The sequence below is a fragment of the Nothobranchius furzeri genome, chromosome 1, assembly GCF_043380555.1.
Source record: "Nothobranchius furzeri strain GRZ-AD chromosome 1, NfurGRZ-RIMD1, whole genome shotgun sequence".
Taxonomy (NCBI): Eukaryota; Metazoa; Chordata; class Actinopteri; order Cyprinodontiformes; family Nothobranchiidae; genus Nothobranchius; species Nothobranchius furzeri.
Window position 1 is genome coordinate 64216498 of NC_091741.1, and position 20912 is coordinate 64237409.

Below are 20912 nucleotides of genomic sequence, written 5' to 3' on the forward strand. Positions count from 1 at the left end.
TTAAAACACACGGTTCCAGATGAATCCAGAAGAAATGTCGCGTTTGTGCAAAAACTTAAAACTGTGAAACCTGAGAAACTATCTGAGTTACTTGGGAAACAGTCTCAAAGCGATGATATTTTCAGGTAGTCTGGTACCTATTTGATGACTTGCCACCAGTCTATCCCATTAAAATAAACTACAGTGGGGCTGCACGGTGAAGAAGAAGAATAGATCTTTTCTATAGCGCCTCTCAAGATAAAAATCACAAGGCGCTTCACAAAAACAAAAATTGTAAAAATATAAAAAAGAATTTAGAAAATGATTAACTATATTTTTTAAATGAGCAACAAATAGACAATTGTGATTTTAAAAATGTTAAGAAAGAGCGAGAGTGAATAGGAAAGAGGGAAATCAGAGGATCCTGAGGAAGGTGGAATAGGTGGGGAGAGCAGAATAAAGAGAGAGTGGTGAAGAAGGTCATACAAAAGCCAGCTTGAACAGGTGAGTCTTCAGCTGCTTTTTGAAGGAGACCACTGAGTCCACTGATCTCAGGCTCGGGGGGAGAGAGTTCCAGAGTCTGGGGGCCACAGCAGCAAATGATCTGTCACCTTTGGTCTTTAGCCTGGTGCTGCACAACCAGTAGGCTTTGATCACTGGACCTCAGGGACCTGCTGGGGGTATAGGGACTAAGAAGATCACCAATGTAAGATAGTGCTTGTCCATGTAAGGCCCTATAGACCAGAACCAGGATCTTGAAATGAACCCTGAAGTTGACTGGCAGCCAGTGAAGCTGGAGGAGAAGTGGGGTGATGTGGGTGTGTTTGGAGGACTTTGTCAGAAGCCGAGCACAGGCATTCTGAACCACCTGTAGACGGTTCAGGGAGGTTCTGCTCAGACACGTGAAAAGAGAGTTACAGTAGTCTAATCGTGAGGAGATGAAGGTGTGGAGAACTGTCTCAAGTTCAGAGCGGGACAGAATGGGACTCAGCTTAGCAATGTTCCTGAGATGGAAGAAGGAAGAGCGAACAAGAGAACTGACATGAGAATCCAGGGTGAGAGCTGGGTCAAAGGTCACGCCAAGATTCCTGACAGAAGGTTTGGTGTGGGAAGCAAGCTGACCAAGAGAGTCTCTGACTTTGGGAACCAGCTTATCTGGGGCACAGATGAGGATCTCAGTCTTATCTTCATTCAGCTGAAGAAAGCTCCCAGCCATCCAGGTTTTGATACAGTCTAAGCAGGTGTGTAACAGCTGCAGCTTAGACATCTCATGGGGCTTAAAGGAGATGTACAGTTGGATGTCATCTGCATAAAGATGGTAGGAGATTCCTTTGAAGGAGCTCAGGATGTGCTGAAGAGGAAGCAGATAGAGGAGGAAGAGCAGAGGCCCCAGCACAGAACCTTGTGGGACACCATGGGTAAGGGAGGTGGTGGAGGACCTAAACTTGGAGACGACCACAGAGAAGGAGCGCTCAGAAAGATAAGAGAACACTCCAGAGCAGTTCCTGATAGGCCTACCCAGTCTCTCAGCCTCTCCAGTAGCAGGTGATGGTCAACAGTGTCAAAGGCTGCAGTCAGGTCCAGCAGGACCAGAACAGAACAGTCCCCTGCATCACAGTGAGTCAGAAGGTCATTAGAGACCCTAAGAAGAGCTGTTTCAGTAGAATGAGCTCTACGAAAACCTGACTGGAAGCTATCGTAGATGTTATGTTCTTCAAGAGCAGCTGTAAGTTGTTAAGCCACAACCTTTTCCAAGATCTTGGAGATGTACGGAAGTTTAGAGATGGGTCTGAAGCTGCTATGGAGAGAGGGGTCGAGACTCGGGTTTTAAGAAGCGGGTGGATTACAGCGTTCTTAACGTAAGCAGGGACCTGACCAGAAACCAGAGAAGCATTAATTATAGAGAGCACGCTGGGACCGATGGACTGAAAAGCACTCTTAAACAAAGATGAGGGTAAGATGTCGAGGGGGCATGCAGAGGTCTTCATAGAGTTAACTAGTTTGGTTAACTCAGGCAAAGAAACAGGAGCAAAGCTATCTAGGATGATGGGCCTGGTTGGAGTCGGGAGAGGCAGCGATAAAGCTGAGGGAGAGATGCAGTCGGTAGCTCTGTTGCCTCGCAGAAAGAAGGTCACAGGTTTGAATCCTGGCCATGTCCTTTCTACGTGGAGATACCATTTTCTCCCCATGCATGTGTGGGAGTTCTCTGGTTTCCTCCCACAGATCAAAAACATGCATGTCAGGCTGTTTGGAAAATAAATAGTCCCTACGCGTGGGTGCGAATGGTTGTTTGTTTCCATTTGGCCTTGTGATGGACTGGAGACCTGTCTAGGGTGTACCTGGTGTGTGTGTGCTCGATGTCCACTGGAATTAGACAATAACTCCCCATGATCCTTCTAAGGAGTATGGAGGGACACATTAGTTTGTAAGCAAACCATGAACTTCACACTTCTAGGGTTTCCCATAGCAATAATAATCAGCCACGATAGTATAGGTATTACCTGGATAGACGACCACACTAAAAGTAGTAAGGCTGATGTGTACTAAAACATATTCATGTGTACTGCAGGGTGTATTTTCCTGCACTGTGACGTGCAATCAGCCAATCAGTCTGCTCCCCGCTGAGCAGAAGCAGCTGATCAGTTAGAGAACGGCTCGTTCATCAGCCTGAATCAGCCTCACCATTCTGCTCTGTGGATCACATGATCTCCCACTCGCACACCATTCACTGTACGTGCAGCCTGTGACACACACACACACACACACACACACACACACACACACACCCTTTGCTGATTCCTTATGTCCTTTTTCCTGAGCTTGGACAGTGAGAGTTTTCTCTAAGCATATATTTGCGAAAAACACTGCATAGCTTTAAACAAGGAGGCCACACCACTGGGCGTTTGGAGTCAGAATTGGAGGGTGTGTGTGTGTGTGTGTGTGTGTGTGTGTGTGTGTGTGTGTGTGTGTGTGTGTGTGTGTGTGTGTGTGTGTGTGTGTGTGACATATCTACACCCTCATCTGGATCAGTGATGATGAACATGTGTGTTCCTTATTTAACTTTAGTTTTTTTAACCATAGTCCAGCATTCTGTTTCCAGCCAGCGCCGATCATCAGGCAGACCAGAGGAACCCGTTCAAATGTTCGTGCTGAGACTCAACAACTCGTTTGTCTGTTATTAACCCTGAGCTGGTAATTATGCAGACTGCCATAGATTTTCCCCTGATGCCCCACCGTGTGATCCGAGGTTGTTCGCTGCATGCCAGACAGATGAGAAAACAGTCAGGCGTTACTGGAGCTGCCACATCCATCATGTTGACTGATGGCGCAGGAGTCAGTCCCCAGGTCCCGCTGGTTAATGTAGTGGGTAATTAACTGTCATTTGCCTGGTAATAGGCCAGTGATCAATGGTTTGTGAGGAAACAAATTCTGATGCAAAAGCTGATGAATGCAGGCTGAAGCTGGAGCAATTTATGAGGCGAGTGGGACGAGATGAAGGTTGGACAGAGGAAATGAAGCAGAAAGCTCCTACCACAGAAGCACCCCCCGCCCCCCATAAATGCAGTCAATTTAGCTTTTTTAAAAAGTCACAAAAACATGTAGATGTACACACACACACACACACACACACACACACACACACACACACACGGAGTAGTGAGATGATTTTATCCCAGTGTAAGCCTTTACTTCACCATCAGATTTTTATCTTGAACCCCAATGTTGCTACACATGGTGCGTTCAGATAATTTCATACACCTAACATAGCTGTTTATCTAAAATGTATTAACAATAAACATAACTATGCATTTGGTTAAATTTCATCGCTGAAACATCTGATTATCCAGCTCTGGAGCTTTAGACCTCAGAGCTGATGTTTAGGTTTTAATTCTCCACAGCAGAGATGTCGTTTCCTAGGCTTTGTGTATATTTATGTGTCTTAGGGTGAAATAATGTGCTGTCGTGTGTTGTTTGTGTGTGATTCAGGTTATTTGGAGTAACGGGGAACTGTGCAGCCTGCAGCAAGCTTATTCCAGCCTTTGAGATGGTCATGAGAGCGAAGGAGAACGTCTATCACTTGGACTGCTTTGCTTGCCAGCTCTGCAATCAAAGGTACATTTTTGGACTGGACCTGTGTTTCTGTTTCATACACTAACCCTGTGATCATGCAGACTGATTATAAAGAATAACAACAACCATGTGAGGCAGTCATTATCAGTCAGCATGACAGCAGGAAGCGAAACGGCTTCACTGGACGGACCTCTGAGGTGCTGTAGGTGGTGGTGTGAACAAGTCCAAGCAGTTCCAACCAGGTTCTCAGACTGTGGTTCTGGTTCCACAGATGCTCCCGGGGCTCTCTCTAGTGGTATAAAAGAGAAATGATCCGTTTACAAAATATTCAGCCATTGTAAAGTCAGCTGTGATGTAAAGTAACGGGATAGAAACAGCCAAAGGGTGGAGTAGTAGGAGTTTAAACTATCCGAGGAAGGAGGTTTATTTATTTGTTTGTTTATTTTTAATCAAAATGTATTAAAGATGTCAGCAATCAGGATGTAGTAATACATGGCATCAAGATAAAAAATCACACAGAATTAATTTGTGAATGAAAACTGGCACATATTTTTAGCTTGAATATTATTTTGTTTTAATTTATTTTTTTGTTGATTTTTTAGAATACAACCATAAATCTCCCGACAGCTCCAGGTTCTGATAACTACTTCCCTCCAAATGATGAAAAACTCTTTTTTTAGAATTAGATTATTAATAACATATCAGTGTTTCATAACAATGTAGTAACATGTTACAACCCCGACATGTGCTGTTAAAATGTGAAGGAGGGGGTAACATAAAAAACATGACAGTGGATTAAAATGGGTTTAATTGCTATAAAAGGTTTTAAAACAAGTGAGCAAACTGATGGAGAGCTTTATAAAAATAATGCAAAACGAATATTTCTCTATAAGGTTAATAGTTAAAAGACAATTTGACAACAACATAAAATACCTGGTTAAAACTTTATTAAAGGTTTCACTGAACTGAGGGTGTTTTAAAACACAACGAAGTTGATAAAAGTCTAAAAACCAAAACAGAGTTAACCTTAAAACACAGTCAGCTAAGTTGGCATGAACAAAAGATCCTGGGATCTCACAGAGTTAAAACTATAAAAGTTAAAACTCAAAATCTGAGGCCTGGAGGACAGCAGAACCCCTGCACTGCTGTCTCCCAGACTTCTTCTTCTTCTTTAGTTTAAATGGCGGGTGGCATCCAACTTAAGGTGCATTTCCGCCACCCACTGTGTAGGAGTGTGAGTCAGAGTGAGGAATACTAAAAAAAAAATAAAAAACTATATTCTGTTAACTAAACTACTTTTCCTAAGGAATTCCAACACTAAGCTGTAAATTCTGTTATCCCCACTCAACAAAGTCCACTCAGTTCTCCATATCCTCTAACTTTTAATTTTTCTTTTAACATTTTTCTACACACCACATATTTACTACAATAACACAAAACATGCTCTGCCATTTCTCTATCTTTCCCACATTCACATAAACCTGTAGGATGTTTCCCCATTAAATGAAGAGTGCTATTTAAACCCGTGTGTCCCATCCTTAACCTCGATATTATTGTTTGTTCCCTATTATTAAGTTCCATAATTTTCATCACACCCACCTTTCCCTGTATATTAAATAAATGCCTTAGCTTTTCTCCCCTCCCTCAACCCCTCTGTGTGCTGGGACCCACATAAATCTAATTTCTATTTCCAATCTATGCAATCTAAATAAACATTCAAATACTTCTAAAAGAATATCAGGTCTACCATCAGCTGACAATGACTTAATTGACATTAGAGCCGAAAGAGAATTCGTACACTTTTTTTTCTATTCTGTTCTATCCAAAGTAAGCTAAATGAGATTGCTAACAATTCCACAGTAAAAACTGATGACATATTAGAAGTTCTGAATTTTATACACTTTTCCAAAACTGGAAAACAAAAAGAGAAACCCGTGTTCTCACTTCCTGGGTCTTTTGAGCCGTCTGTAAATATTGGAATAAATGTTTTATGAATACTATCCAATCTATCAACAATATTCTCCCAGTTTACTTTACCTTTATTCTGCTCCATTTTAATCTTAACATGAAAATCAGTATTAGAATGAGGAAAAATCTACTTTGGAGAAACTGAATATAAAAATTCTTTACAAAAGCATTCAATTTAAATATTACAGCTAATCTATTTGCTTTCCCAGTCACACTCACATACTTTTCATTTCCATTTTCCCAACATAAAAACATTTCTCTCTGGACCAAATGTTCTTCCTCTGTACACACCTGTAGGCTAGTCCAACAATTTAATTAAATCTGCTTCAATCTCAAACATATCGGCATTTCTCCCATTTCCACTTGTAAAGATGCTACTGGTGTTGATTTTATTGCCCCACTACATATTCTTAAAGCCTGATTTTGTATATGCTCTATCCTTTTTATTAGTCTTACAAGCTAAACAATACATAATACTACCATAATCTATCACTGACCTAATCATGGATATGTAAATCTGCTTCAATGCCTGTGCACTATGTTTATGTTTATGTTTATTCGTTTAGCAGACGCTTTTATCCAAAGCGACTTACATTTCATAACCTATAGGGCATGTTGTGAACTGTGGGGGAAACCGGAGTACCCGGAGCAAACCCACGCATGCATGGGGAGAACATGCAACTCCACGCAGAAAGGCAGCTGCCGAGTTTCAAACCTGCGACCTTCGTGCTGCGAGGCAACAGTGCTAACCACTGGGCCACCAGGCAGCCCAGACTGCTGAAGGCACAGCCTTTTTATCCCAGGTGTGGGTCGTCAGAGGGAATTCATCTCAGCTGTGCTCCTCGGCAGCCTGGAGGAGAGGAGGAGGAGCAGTGTGGGGCTGATCACCGGGGCTGGGTGGTCCTGGCTCCCGCATCCAAATGGCCAGGCTGGTGCCCATAACATAACAACATATTTAGCAAATTTAAAATACTAATTTTGACTAGCACACACTGTTTTGGTTGTTGGGAAAAAGTTTCTTTCTCACACAAACAGAAGTGATGTAAAATAAACCAGACTCCAGGTTACACAGGTTCGGTTATGCGCGAGTTCCTTTCTTTATAAAACTGTCTCAGTGGTGGAGGAGGCGGAGCTTATGCTTGAGGTTAAGCTATACCAAATGGATGTAGTTGGACTGCACAGCTAGGGTCGCCTACTCCAGTTCTTCAGGGCTACCACCTTGCAAATATTTCCTTCTCTATCAAACCAAAATATTTAATGATTTCCTGATCATGCTGACGTCTGCTTAAGCATGTTGCTCATTCATTTGGGTTGGAGCAGGAAACAGGTAATATTTGCAGGATAGCAGCTCTGGAGTTGGGCTGACCCTTGAGCCCAACTACTGGAGAAGGGCTGGAGCATCTCCCACCATGGAGTTGTTCAGGTGGAGAGGTGTCTAGACCGATTCATAAGCCAACAGCTGGGTAGTTTAGCATGTAGAGTTAAAATGGCTTTTCTGGTTCTGTAAATGCTGTCCTGTTTTGTGTTGTGCAGGTTTTGTGTAGGAGACAAGTTTTTTCTGAAGAACAACATGATTCTGTGTCAGACTGACTATGAAGAAGGGCTGATGAAGGAGGGCTACGCTCCACAGGTTCGCTGAAGGAGGATGAAGAGCATGCCTGAAGGAGAGCATGCAATCACACAACAAAATGCACTAATGCCTCCTGTCCAGCTCCAGTTCAGCTCCTGGGTCCAACGTGTACAGAAATGAAAAGCTTTTTTAAATGCGGAAACTCTCTGCTGTACAGAACAGAGACGATGTGTCAGGGACGAACTCTGAGACCAACAACAGATCTTGTTTTCTATTTTTAGTTCTTTGTTTTTGACAGACAGAACCTTACTGATCAGAACTCAGACAGGTTTCTTATCAAGTGCTACTTTAGGTTAAAAACTCTGAAAAACCAGCTTGCCTCATCTTTTCAGACTACGTGACCCAAAACTCTGACCTAAAACACACGTTCAAATCAACAAACTCATGTCTAATATACATCTCATGTAAAAATTACAAGGTGGTGAGAAAAGCTGTGTAAGTGTGTGTGTGTGACTTTTTGTTACCACATTCATGTCAAAGCGTAAGAAACTGAAACGAGCCATCAGCTGGTTCTGATTTAAACATCAATAATTTGTGTTGAATAGTCAGAGAAGACCAGTCTGCTGTGGGTGACTCTGAACCAACGCTACTGCACTGCTGGGTGGTTAAGGTTTAGTAGCAATAAAAAACTTGACTCTGACATACTGATCAGAACTAAAAGGCTGAACAACTTCACAGATGTGTGGCGGACATTAGTCAAATGTCTGACAGATGTTCTCTGATTGTTCTGGAGCAGGAACAGGAACCTTCACAAACCTGTCATCGTCCTGCGGTTTAAGTCATCTCAGTTCCTTCAAATAAATGAATTCTATCAAAGCTTTCTGCTCTGCCATCTTGGATTTGGACTCCAGACGTCCACAAAAGTCCTCGTCTTTATTAAACCGCCCCCGACACGCTGAAACACTCATGGAGACACTGTACAGGGTGTGTGTGTGGGGTGGCTTTTTCTACAGTATTTATTAAATGAGGCTCCAGACCACCTTCTGAACATGTTAATGACTTTTCCAGGTACTGTACAGTTTTCAGCTGTGAGTTCTGACGTGGTTCAGCTCCGGCCTCGTGCTGATCAGAACCACGACCTGCTGCGGATGAGTCGGACCTTTTAGCCTTCAGAGCTCAACTTCAGCAGCAGTTTTTCTGCTATCTGTAAACTGTGAATCTAACAGGAAAACTCATTCTTTGACAACTCTTTATTTCATCCAGCATGATATGTTTATTTTTAGGATGTGTGTAAATATTAAAATTGTAACAACTGAAAGCAGAAATGGTGTTTTGTCCTCGACTTTTCTTCTGACTGAATGTGAGGAAACGTTAAAACTGTTTTACACATCGGTGTGGTTTGGGTTCCGACCTTTTCATTACAAAACAGTTATATTTTTTAGAGACAAGTGCATTTTTTTCTTTTTAATTCCAACATTAGATTTTGATGATGAGTTCAGTCAAAAAGTAGGAATAGTAAATTAGATTATTTGTCTTTAACTGCAGTCAGACTGAAACAGATTAGATTTGTTTTACATGTGAGCTTGAATAATAATAAAAAACTAAGCATTGGTTAAACAGCCTCATATTAAATAAGATCAGACTTGAAATGTCTTCACCTGCTACAACAGCAACATGAGAACACAATTAGAAGAAAAAATAAACCTAAAGCCAGTGATCTTCTGCATATTTGGCACAGAAAAAAAAGATGTGGATTTAAATGATCTGATTTGACTGGAAACTTTGTGCTCTGCTTGGTGGATCCAGTGGCAAAAAGTCCAAACAGCATCACACAAGACAAGGGGGATGCAAGAGGTTATCCTCATCTCACCCATCTGCTCCATGGGCTTCAGGAGCGGTCCAGGATGGAGTAAGACCTTTCAAAACCATCAATGCCCCAACAGAACGGACAGCTTAAACTACGGCAGGGTCAATGTTCTGTACACGCTAAAGGACCCCGGTCTTCTTAGAAGGAAACCGTACCCTTTGTGCTAGATGGTTCTGGCCCAGTCCAGTTTATACAACAAAATAACCAAATGACCTTCTAGTATCTCAGGTCATTCCTTTGTTTTGGTTCTTCACTAATGCAGAGTAAGCAAGCTTGTTTTTACCTTTTTGCTGGTAGAGCTGAAGCATGTCTAAAGGTTCTAAAGGACTATGATTAAACCTCCCTCAAATGTAGAAAAACAAGAATCCACAACATCATGGGTGACTTAAAATGCAACAATAAATAAAATGTTTCATTTTATTATTTTTAAACTGAGTGGAAACATCATCCTCCTTCTGTGACAGCTCAGGCTGGTAAAGCTCACCCAAACAGTCCAGAGGTCGTTGTCCCAAAGAGGAGGTGTTTACCCATAATGCAACAGCTATTATAAACCAAGTGCCTCTGTTCAGTAATGACTGAACCCAAAGTAACATGTTGATAAAACTCACTTCTGTACATTATCCATTCTCTATGACTCTATATCAGAAACAATCTTTTACACTACAGACACTTACAACCTCATTTAACCAGTGACAACCCCTTTAGATGCTATTCATAAGAACTAGAAGTCAGATGAAATACAGAACATTTAGCTGTTTTTATTTCAAACTTAGTTAAAAACGAGAAAAGGATAACGATTAGACATTATTTTAAGCAAACAACTAAAGATGTTTTACTGACTGTTGCTGACGTGGATGACTCAAGGAAGAGAGAGGCATTAAAACTTGGGTCAATCTTTATTTATCTTCTGTAATTATGATTAAATCATTAAGTCAACATGACATCAGATCTTTGTGATCATCAGAAGATGTTACTCTTCAGCCAGAGCCATCTGGTAGTCGGTGTGAATCTGGACTCAGCAGGGGAACTCTAAACCACACAGAGATGAGCTTTAGACCCATATGGACGTCCCAGCATTGGTACTGGTCAGCAGAAAGGTGCAAAGCTGAGTCTGAAACACCTGATTTGTGACAGTCGTGTGCTGATCTTCTTCATCTCAAATCATCTTAAATCCCAGCTTGGTTCTTCTAAACACAATAAACCAAATTTGGGTCTTTTTCTGTTTATGCTGTACCAAGGACACGTGGATGAAAAAAAGTCCTGGTCAGAAGCCCCCGGTGGGATGTAGAGGACCAAACACATCCAGGACTCTAATTAACAAAATGTGACTATAGACATTATGCTTACTGATTAGTTAACCAGGTGTGTCTGAGGTTCTGATTAGAACTGGATCAGGACGTGTGTGGGTTCAGGCCATAGGCAGCTCATGAAAGGCTGCATACCGTCCAGTCACATAATGGTAGATCTGTGTGAGTACAAACAGAGAATGAGATGCAGCAGTGTGTGTGTGTGTGTGTGTGTGTGTGTGTGTGTGTGTGTGTGTGTGTGTGTGTGTGTGTGTGTGTGTGTGTGTGTGTGTGTGTGTGTGTGTGTGTGTACGTGTGTGCGTGCGTGCATGTGTGTGTGTGTGTGTGAAAGAAAGACTGAATCCTCACCTGCCTCTCTATATCAGCCAATAGGCTGCTGGCTCCAAGGCGAAACAGGTGAGGACAGAGCCAATCAGGGCCCAATTCCTCTTTGATTAAAGTCAGCCACACCAGAGCCTCGTGGGCCGTCCGGATCCCCCCAGCCGGCTTGAAGCCCACCTGTAGAGACAGGAAGCAGGTGGACTCTTTTACCTTGAAACGGGACACGAGATACTGGTCTGTACTCAAGTATGACCAGAGAGAAACAACCCTATAAACCCCTGATCCTGAGGGCTCAGACAACTCGGAGACAAGTTATTGGAAAACCCCAAGTGACTTCTCACAAGTTTAAAACCTGTCTATCCATCCATCCATTTTCATGCACTTATCCAGTGTCGGGTCGCGGGGGCAGTAGCCTAAGGTGAGAGGCCCAGACTTCCCTCTCCCCAGCCACTTGGGCCAGCTCCTCCAGGGAAATCCCAAAGCGTTCCCTGGCCAGGTGAGAGACATAGTCTCTCCACCGTGTCCTGGGTCTACCTTTAGGTCTCCTCCCAGTTGGACGTGCCCAGAAAACCTCATCAGGGAGACGTCCAGGAGGCATCCTAACCAGATGCCCGAGCCACCTCAACTGGCTCCTCTCGATGTGGAGGAGCAGCGGGTCTACTCCGAGCCCCTCCTGGATGACTGAGCTTCTCACCCTATCTCTAAGGGAGAGCCCAGCCACTCTGCGGAGAAAACTCATTTTGGCCGCTTGTATCCACGATCTCGTTCTTTCGGTCACTACCCAAAGCTCATGACCATAGGTGAGGGTAGGAACGTAGATCGACCGGTAAATCGAGAGATTCACCTTCTGACTAGGCTCTCTCTTGACCATGACAGACCGGTACAACGCCCACATCAGGGCAGCACCAATCCGCCTATCGATCTCACGCTCCAGTTTTCCCTCACTCATGAACAAGACCCCGAGATACTTAAACTCCTCCACTTGGGGCAGGACCTCATCCCTGACCCGGAGAAGGCATTCTACCCTTTCCCGAATCAAGACCATGGTCTCAGATTTAGAGGAGCTGATTCTCATCCCAGCTGCTTCACACTCGGCTGCGAACCGCTCCAGCGAAAGCTGAAGATCACATTCTGATGAAGCCAACAGGACAACATCATCTGCAAAAAGCAGAAACCTGATCCTCAGGCCACCAAAACGATCCCCTCCACACCTTGGCTGCGCCTAGAAATCCTGTCCATAAAGGTTATGAACAGAATCGGTGACAAAGGGCAGCCTTGGCGGAGTCCAACTCTCACTGGGAACGAGCCCGACTTACTGCCGGCAATGCAGACCAAGCTCTGACACCGGTCATACAGGGACCTAACAGCCCGTATCAGAGGGCCTGTTACCCCATACTCCCGGAGTACCCCCCACAGGGCCCCCCGAGGGACACGGTCAAACGCCTTCTCCAAATCCACAAAACACACGTAGACTGGTTGGGCAAATTCCCAAGCACCCTCCAGGATCCCCCTAAGGGTATAGAGCTGGTCCAGTGTTCCACGGCCAGGACCAAAACCACATTGCTCCTCCTGAATCTGAGGTTCAACATTGCGACGGACCCTCCTCTCCAGAACCCCTGAATAGACCTTACCAGGAAGGCTCAGGAGTGTGATCCCCCTGTAGTTGGAACACACCCTGCGGTCCCCCTTTTTAAATAAGGGAACCACAACCCCGGTCTGCCAGTCCAGTGGGACTGCCCCCGATGTCCACGCGAAATTGCAGAGCCGTGTCAGCCAACACAGCCCCACAACATCCAGAGCTTTAAGGAACTCCGGGCAGATCTCATCCACCCCCGGAGCCTTGCCACAGAGGAGCTTTTTAACCCCCTCAGTGACCTCAGCACCAGAGATTTGAGAGGCCAACCCAAATTCCCCAGACCCTGCTTCCTCACTGGAAGACATGTCGGTGGGATTGAGGAGGTCTTCGAAGTATTCTGCCCACCGATCCACAACGTCCTGAGTAGAGGTCAGCAGCACACCATCCCCATTATAGATAGTGTTGGTAGTGCACTGCTTCTCCCCCCCTGAGGTGCCGGAAGGTGGACCAGAATCTCCTCAAAGCCGTACAGAAGTCTTGCCCCATGGTCTCACCGAACTCCTCCCATGCCCGAGTTTTTGCCTCGGCGACCACACAAGCCATGTTCCTGCTTGGACTGCCGGTACCCGTCAGCTGCCTCTGGAGTTCCACAGGCCAAAAAGTCCTGATAGGACTCTTAATTCAGCTTGACAGCATCCCTAACCGCCGGTGTCCACCAGCGGGTTCGGGGGTTGCCACCACGACAGGCACCGACGATCCTGCGACCACAGCTCCAGTCGACCGCCTCAACAATGGAGGCACGGAACAGGGTCCATTCAGACTCAATGTCCCCCGCCTACCCCGGAACATTTTGGAAGTTCTGTCAGAGGTGGGAATTGAAGCTCCATCTGACATGAGACTCTGCCAGACGCTCCCAGCAGACCCTCGCGATACGTTTGGGCCTGCCTGGTCTGACCGGCATCCTCCCCACCCTCTGAGCCAACTCACCACCAGGTAGTGGTGCTGTCTAAAAAAGTGAAAAAGGTGTGTGCTATAAGAAAAACATCTGATCATATTGATGAAAATCCTGATCTTGGCTAAAACAAATCAGCATTTTTTCCCCTCCTTTTTATGCTCTGTCATTACAAAACTACAGCCCCTCATGCTGTGTGCTTTAGTGTTTCAACCTCAATCATCTAAACCAGGTGTGGAGCTCAGACATCCAGGGCTCATGGAATACAACAGTTAATTTGATGCAAACAGGTCTTTGTGATGCTGATAATGTGCACACTCGTGAGATGAAGAAATGTCTGGAATATCCAGAGAGGCTCTATGCCACAGCATCATGTACACACTAGAGGTCAACCGATATGAGTTTTTCTATTAAGGATATGTAGAGGTCATGGCCAGTCGGTGGGTGACATCTAGATGTTTTCCACTTTATTTTCATGCTGAAATGTCACCAATAACATCAGATCATGCACAAAATTTCTGAAACAATCACTTTTTGAAAACTGAATTTAATCAACTGTTAAATCTTCCTCTTGGGCACCGCTCAGTGTTAAAATCAGACATCTAACTAAAGTTAATCTAACAAATCAATAAACCGAACAAGTACTATTCTAAATTGGTAAATAAAAAGAATTTTTTGTTGGAAATAGTTTTTTGTGCATTTATTAAGTAGATGCTATTCAGAAGTGTAAATATACATTTGAATTAAATTATGCACCGGGCTGTCCGCGGATGTGCCCGACTTTAAATCAGCTTTTCTTAATAGGGATATAGGCTGATGTGATGTATAAAAAATGGTAAATATCATCCTAATATATCAGCTGACTCCGACACACACACACACACACACACACACAGGAATAATGATTTTACAAGTTAAAATGATGGGATCCAGTACCTTGTATCCTGTAGAAAGGTAGTAGTCACGGATAGCTCTAGCCATCACTATGGCAACAGGATAAGTAGCATTGACAGGCTCCTTTCCTGTAGAGGTCTTAATGAAGTCTGAACCTGTTGGGTTAACACAACAAAGTGTTGCGTCGAGATGTGCCGAGTGTTCTCAGAGAAACGAGTCATCATGTAAAACATGTAGGAAATCAGGTGAAAACAGGAGTTTGGGGCTCTGTGAGCAGGGATGAGCTACTAGATCAGATTAACTGAGCAGGACCAGAATAAAACCTCTACCTTTCCCTGTTTCATCTTTTACCTAAAATTGTGTTTAAGAAGCTTTCTGATCACATGAAGCTCTTTAAAAACTTCCAAACTGAACAAAAAATAAACAACAAAGAGAACATTTGTGCCTTGTTAAAGATGAGTTAATGTCCTGCTTCTCAAAGTGGCAACATGTTAAAGATCCATCATGGACGGTTTTAATTAGCAGATAATGGATACCAGTTAATAAATGTGGGCGGAGATAATGAAGCTCCATTTGTTAGGGGGAGTGCAGAGCAGTAAAATAGCATCACAGACTAATAGGTGAAATTATCCTTCAATTTTAGGAATCTCATCTGCAATTTATAGGAGCAGAAAGAGATTAAGGAGTGAGTGTGGAGACCAATGCAATCTGTTACGATAATGACCTCTAACGAGGTCCTGGTTCTGAAACCGGTCCATTATCTGATGCTATTTAAACACATTCAGTGTGTGTGTGAGACCAGAACACTCTGCAGCTCAGACTACAGCCACGTCTGATTTACTCCACAGAGACCTCATTCATCACCAAGAGGAACGGCGAAACTTGTTTTCTCAGTTTTGAAGATGTTTCAGTTCAAACTGAGTTCCAAGCTTTAAACTGAGCAAGTTCTCATGGAAATCAACTTACAATAATAGAGAACTCACTACGGTTTAAAACGTGTGTTCTTCTTAAATGAATGTCTTTAAAAGTAAAAAAAAAACTGAAATACAGATGAGTTCAGGTTGATTCATCCCCAGAAACAGGTTTCTGATCAGCTGATGGCGATACAGGATGGAGAATGTGACCCCAAACAAACGCCAGATGGGACCTGAACTGGAAGGGAGTTTCTGGAAACTCAAGCTAACAAACCCAACAGCGACACACATGAAGTCCATCACTGACCTGCCATCATGGAGACGATGCTGGCTTTGTAGATGTTTGTGAACGTTCCCAGCTCTCCAGTAGCCAGGATGGTCTTCATGTGGGCATCGCCACACGCCTCTCGGAACTGGTGAAGCTCCCGATACATAGCTGCAGAGACACGTGGTCACACGTTTCCTTACTGAAATGGGCCAGTTCGTCTCAATAGAAGTAACAGACTTGGAGCTAAAACAGCAAATAAACTAATTATTTTGTGTAATGTTTGCAAGAAGTGTTTAAAATAAAAAACGATGGTTGTTTAATGGTTTCCACTCAGGAGCAGCTGCAGATTCTCAGTCTCGTTAGTTAAACTAGAACTCCACCAACGCTCGGGTTCTAGAACTTTCCAAACCTTCCCACTGCCCGCTCAGAGCCAGAGTACGATTGATGACAACATCGATCTCTGCTGCACCGTCTCTCACAGCCAATCGGACCTCCTGCAGACGGGTCTCCAGTGGGGTCTGGCCTGCTGGGAAACCGGTGGCAACTGGGAAGGCAAAAACCCACACAGAAACTGTATAAAGCTACACACACACACACACACACACACACACACACACACACACACACACACCTGCTCTCCATTATTACAGTGGTGTGTGTAAGCTACAGTTATGTGTAGTGTCAGGTGGCTCACCTGAGGCAACAGGTAGGTCAGAGTGGGCTGCCTTCAGGGACCTGACAGCATCGGCCACACGTGATGGATACACACAGACTGCTGCTGTTGTTATTCCTGACACACACACACACACACACATGAAGGTTCTGTTCTAATACAGACATACACCCTGACGGGGTCGGGTTCTGCGGAGCAGACAGGTGTTTCTGATGTTCTGTGTTTATTGGAAAGAAAAAAATGTTGCATTGATTTTCTTCACAATGTCAGATCCCGAACATCTGATTCCATGGTGCAGCAGTTCATGAAGCTCTGCAGAAACTGTTAATCACCACTGATTAAAATCAGGTGTGTTGACGCTGACCAAATAGCTAAAACATACAGGATGGTGACCCTGGAGGACCAGAGTTGGAGACCACTCAAGTTAAAGAATCATCAGCTAAAGCTAGTTCAAGCTGCTCACCAGAACCTGGTTCTGAAGTTAGACTGAGCCTGAGATGGCAGCTGAGTTCATGTTTAAAGAACAAGTTCAATGCTTTAAAAACAACCTTTGTCATGCATGTCCATGTTCTTAAGGAGGTCCAGTCGGACTGGCTGGATGGCTTTGAGGCAGAGCCGATGAACGTTTGATGGCGTGTCATCTCCTGCCAGGGTAGTCAGGTCGATGCAGGTCACGGCCTTCAGCAGCCAGGCGGCCTACAGGACAATATACAGAACCATAGAACTGCATCAGAATTCAGGCTGCAGCGTAAACGGGTCCAAACAGAACTTTTTGACTGGTCCACAGGTGAGCTTTTCCACCAAACAGGTTTCAGGTCTAAAGTTTATCTAGAACTCACCTGCCACTGCTTCTTGGAGACCTTCAGACTCTGAATGTACTGAGCCCGTTTCAGGACCGCCTGATGATTCACCCTGACTCTGGATATCCAGTCCAGGTCTGCTTGTTGCACACAGAGGTGGAGTTAATAGGTTTTATTTACACTGACAGTTCAGAATCAAAGTTTACCCTATGGAACAGCATCAACCAGGGGTCATCAAGGAATAACGTGACATCCTGCAAATTTTAGCTGATTTAAACAAACAAGTAATGTACAGGCTTCTGCAGAACTCCACATGGTGATGAGATGATTAAAATGTTGATTTAGATGTGCTGGGCCAGGAAACACACAAAATGTGCAGGATGGTAGCCCTCAATAGGACAGGAGATGGTGACCCCTGGTGGATGTGAACCCTTGGAAAGGTTTACTGAGCAGGCCCAAGACATTACTGAACTAAGGGAACGTTAAGGAGCCCCCAAACCTGTATGGACCAATGTCTCGATTTCCCACAGACTACCACTGATATTTACCTTTGTAAATGAAACCCAACTTGTGATCATACAAAAAACTAAACATTTAAAACAAATAACAAAGAGCCAAGTTGTTGAGGGGATCTGTTTTGGTGGCCTAAGGATCAGGTCTCTGCTTTTTGCAGATGATATGGTCCTGTTGGCTTCATCAGAACGTGATCTCCGGCTTACACTGGAGCGGTTCACAGCCGAGTGTGAAGCAGCTGGGATGAGAATCAGCTCCTCTAAATGCAAGACCATGGTCGGAAAAGGGTAGAATGCCTTCACCGGGTCAGGGATGAGGTCCTGCCTCAAGTGGAGGAGTTTTAAGTATCTCAGGGCCTTGTTCACGAGTGAGGAAGAAATGGAGCATGAGGTCAACAGGCGGATTGGTGCTGCATCTGCAGTGATGCAGGCGTTGTACTGGTCTGTCGTGAATGGAGAGCTGAGCCGGAAGGCAACGCTCTCGATTTACTGGTCGATCTACGTTCCTACCATCACCTATTTGTCACGAGCTTTGGGTAGTGACCAAAAGAATTACATCGCGGATACAAGTGGCCAAAATGAGTTTTCTCCGCAGGGTGTCTGGTTTCTCCCTTTGAGATAGGGTGAGAAGCTCTGTCATCTGGGAGGGGCTCGGAGTAGACCTGCTGCTCCTCCACATGGAGAGAAGCCCGTTGAGGTGGCTCGGGCATCTAGTCAGGATGCCTTCTTAACACCTCCCTGGTGACGTTTTTCCTGGTACGTCCAACTGGGAGGAACACACTTTTTTTAAAGAGCTTCATATGATGTGATATACGAAGTAAGATTTTCAGCTTTAGCCTGAAGGAACCAGGAAAACCTTGAGCTAAACTCAGTTTTCCCATCACCATGGAGACTACGTTCTCTATGTAACTCTTCATGCTTATTTCTGTTGTTTTTCTGACGTCTGATGTTTGTCTGGGATTTTTTTGCATTATACATTTGTAGTGAGCTTCAGTCCCGTCTAGTCTCAACAGTCAATGGTTCTGATGAGACCCTCATGGTGTTACATACAACATGCTGTGTTTGCAGAAGTAATCATGATGCTACAAATGACAGAGTGTAATCTCACTGCTTCCTGCCTCCTCCACAGCAGACCAGGCTGCATTGTTGTTAAAGTCTGCTTAAATAGGATCTGAATCTGATTTAGAACCACATATGAAAGTGACCTGGATTTGTTCCATTCAGAATCTCGTCTAGGTCACATGTGGGCAGAAAGGTCCGGTTTAGGCCATTAATACATTGAGTGTAAACTGAGCCTGAGACTGATATTGTCGCCATAGTGATAGGAGGCTGATTTGAATTTAGAATTACAGTTTAACTGTGTGTAAACTCTCCGGCCCTTCTGTTTCTGTTCCATTAGATCCCAGGTAGGCTGAAACATCCTCTGTGTGTCAGTTCTGACAGATCTTGGGACGTAAATGCAATCCCAAATAACTAATTTAAAAGAAAAGTTTTGGTTCATTAACAAACCTTCAAATAAACTAAACCTATTCAATCTCTCAGAAGGACCAGAACTTACTCTGCATGTTAAATCAAATTTATTCTGAAGTTCAATAAACTTTAGAATCAGAGCCTGAACACTACTTGACTGATCAAAAACCCTTAGAAAAGTACTGATCATGTACCATGGGGTTAGAGCCTGGTGATTGTTTAACACGAGCCTGTCATTAACCTTTAGTGTGTCAACAAGAGACACGTGGGTCTGGAGTTCGGATGGGTCACATGATGCATAGGTCGCCATAGTTGTTCGATCAGAACCGAACCGCAGCTGAACGGGGCCAGATCAGTGATCATATCTACCTCATCATGAACGGACCTGGTCCTAATGGAGCTCTGATCCATAATCACCTAAACATCATGCCTTTATAGCGTTCAAGAGGAGACACGTGCACTCAAACATGGCGGCTTGATATGAAACCACAAACTGGACACTTACCGAGAACTGAACCGGCGTTCCTGGCTGACATATTACCGACAGATGGAAATTTACCCGGAAAACCAGAGTCTCATCAGGTTTGCTGGCTGGCCACCCACTCCACCCACTGGCCCGCTGGATGTGTGACTGGCTGGGACTGGCTTGCTGTTTCTCCTCCTATGGGTCTAGCGAGGCTTTAGCGCTTTACCGCCACCTGGTGGAGATGTACGGTACTTATAAAAACAAAGTCCACACCACTCATTCAAATGTTTTTGTATAGGTTCCAAACTAAACTAACCTGAGGCACAAATGATGTGGTTGGACTTTCAGATAACCGCATGTCTGCTATTTTTTAATATATTTTTTATTATTTTATTTTCACATCAATAAAAAGCATAAACAACATAAACCCTTGGCTCCCTTTCCTCGCATATATACAAGTTAATATTCAGGTGTCAGTTCGCACAACGGTGTCCCTACACCAAAGCTCTAGCAAAGAATGCAGAGACATCCAGTCCAACGTGCAGTGGAAAACGTTTCCACGTCCTGGCGAAGGCTTCATCCTTGCAGTGCAGTCGACAGGACAGTCAAAAGAGGCATAACTGAGCACAACCCTCTGCCACTGTGTTTTGGAGGGGATCTTGTCAGCTATCCAGTTCAAGAGAAGACACTTTCTAGCACAGAAAGTCAATATGCTGTAGAGTCTCCTTTCATATTTACCACTGACAACTGGATCAACCACTCCCTGTATGTCTGCAATTTGCAAACATCAGTGAACTGATGCAGCTCTGGATAGAGAGAGTGGACCAGAACTCCCCCAGAACCAGACTGATTAAGTCAAACACTGTTTCTGGTGTTAAAATATTCCCAGAAAAGGGAAGATATAAACCCCTCAGAGGGTTCTGGCTCTGCCCCAGGATCTCCTAGTGCCCAGAAAATCTCCAGAGGACAAAGACCAGGGGAAGTACTGATCAAGACCCATTCAGGCTCAGCTGATGAGAAGAAGAAGAAGAAGAAGAAGAAGAAGAAGAAGAAGAAGAAGAAGAAGAAGAAGCAGCAGCAGCAGTAGCTATGTCTGGATGACAGAACCCCTCGCCTTATCTCTAGAGCTGAGCCTGGCCACCCTACGGAGGAAACCTTTTTCAGCTGCTCAAATTCATGATTTTATTCTTTGTTCAAAAATTGATACTTCATAAAAGAAAGGAAATTGTGGACAACCCTGAGCATTCTCTCCAAAAGACCATCATTCAACATCCGAATGTCTTCAACCAAAGGGTTCTACAAAT

The 20912-nt window shown here is 44.2% G+C and overlaps 2 protein-coding genes across 6 annotated transcripts in view; one reads left to right on the top strand and one right to left on the bottom strand.

The window, feature by feature from the left end:
* lmo3 (LIM domain only 3) overlaps window positions 1–7794 on the top strand; it is a 17019-nt gene extending 9225 nt beyond the window's left edge. For all 3 annotated transcript variants that reach the window (XM_054739445.2, XM_054739444.2, XM_054739446.2), the window contains exons 3-4: window positions 3967–4092; window positions 7552–7794. In XM_054739445.2, the coding sequence (XP_054595420.1) occupies window positions 3967–4092; window positions 7552–7657 (232 nt within the window). In that variant the 3' untranslated portion in view covers window positions 7658–7794. The remainder of the gene's footprint in view (window positions 1–3966; window positions 4093–7551) is intronic.
* Window positions 7795–10332: 2538 nt separating this feature from the next.
* dera (deoxyribose-phosphate aldolase (putative)) lies at window positions 10333–19814 on the bottom strand. Of its 3 annotated transcripts, XR_008562959.2 has the most exons (10): window positions 19648–19814; window positions 17200–17297; window positions 16909–17056; window positions 16382–16477; window positions 16097–16231; window positions 15727–15855; window positions 14548–14660; window positions 11111–11260; window positions 10803–10920; window positions 10333–10642 (listed from the first exon to the last, which is right to left on the bottom strand). XR_008562959.2 is itself a non-coding variant. In XM_054739442.2 (9 exons), the coding sequence occupies exons 1-9, from the start codon at window positions 19676–19678 to the stop codon at window positions 10864–10866; spliced, it is 957 nt and encodes a 318-aa protein (XP_054595417.2). In that variant the 5' UTR covers window positions 19679–19814; the 3' UTR covers window positions 10333–10863. The 3 variants fall into 3 exon arrangements, 2 of the variants coding, with proteins under 2 accessions (XP_054595417.2, XP_054595418.2); XM_054739442.2 differs by having other exon boundaries at window positions 10333–10920; XM_054739443.2 differs by lacking the exon at window positions 16097–16231 and having other exon boundaries at window positions 10333–10920.
* Between the last annotated feature and the right edge of the window lie 1098 nt (window positions 19815–20912).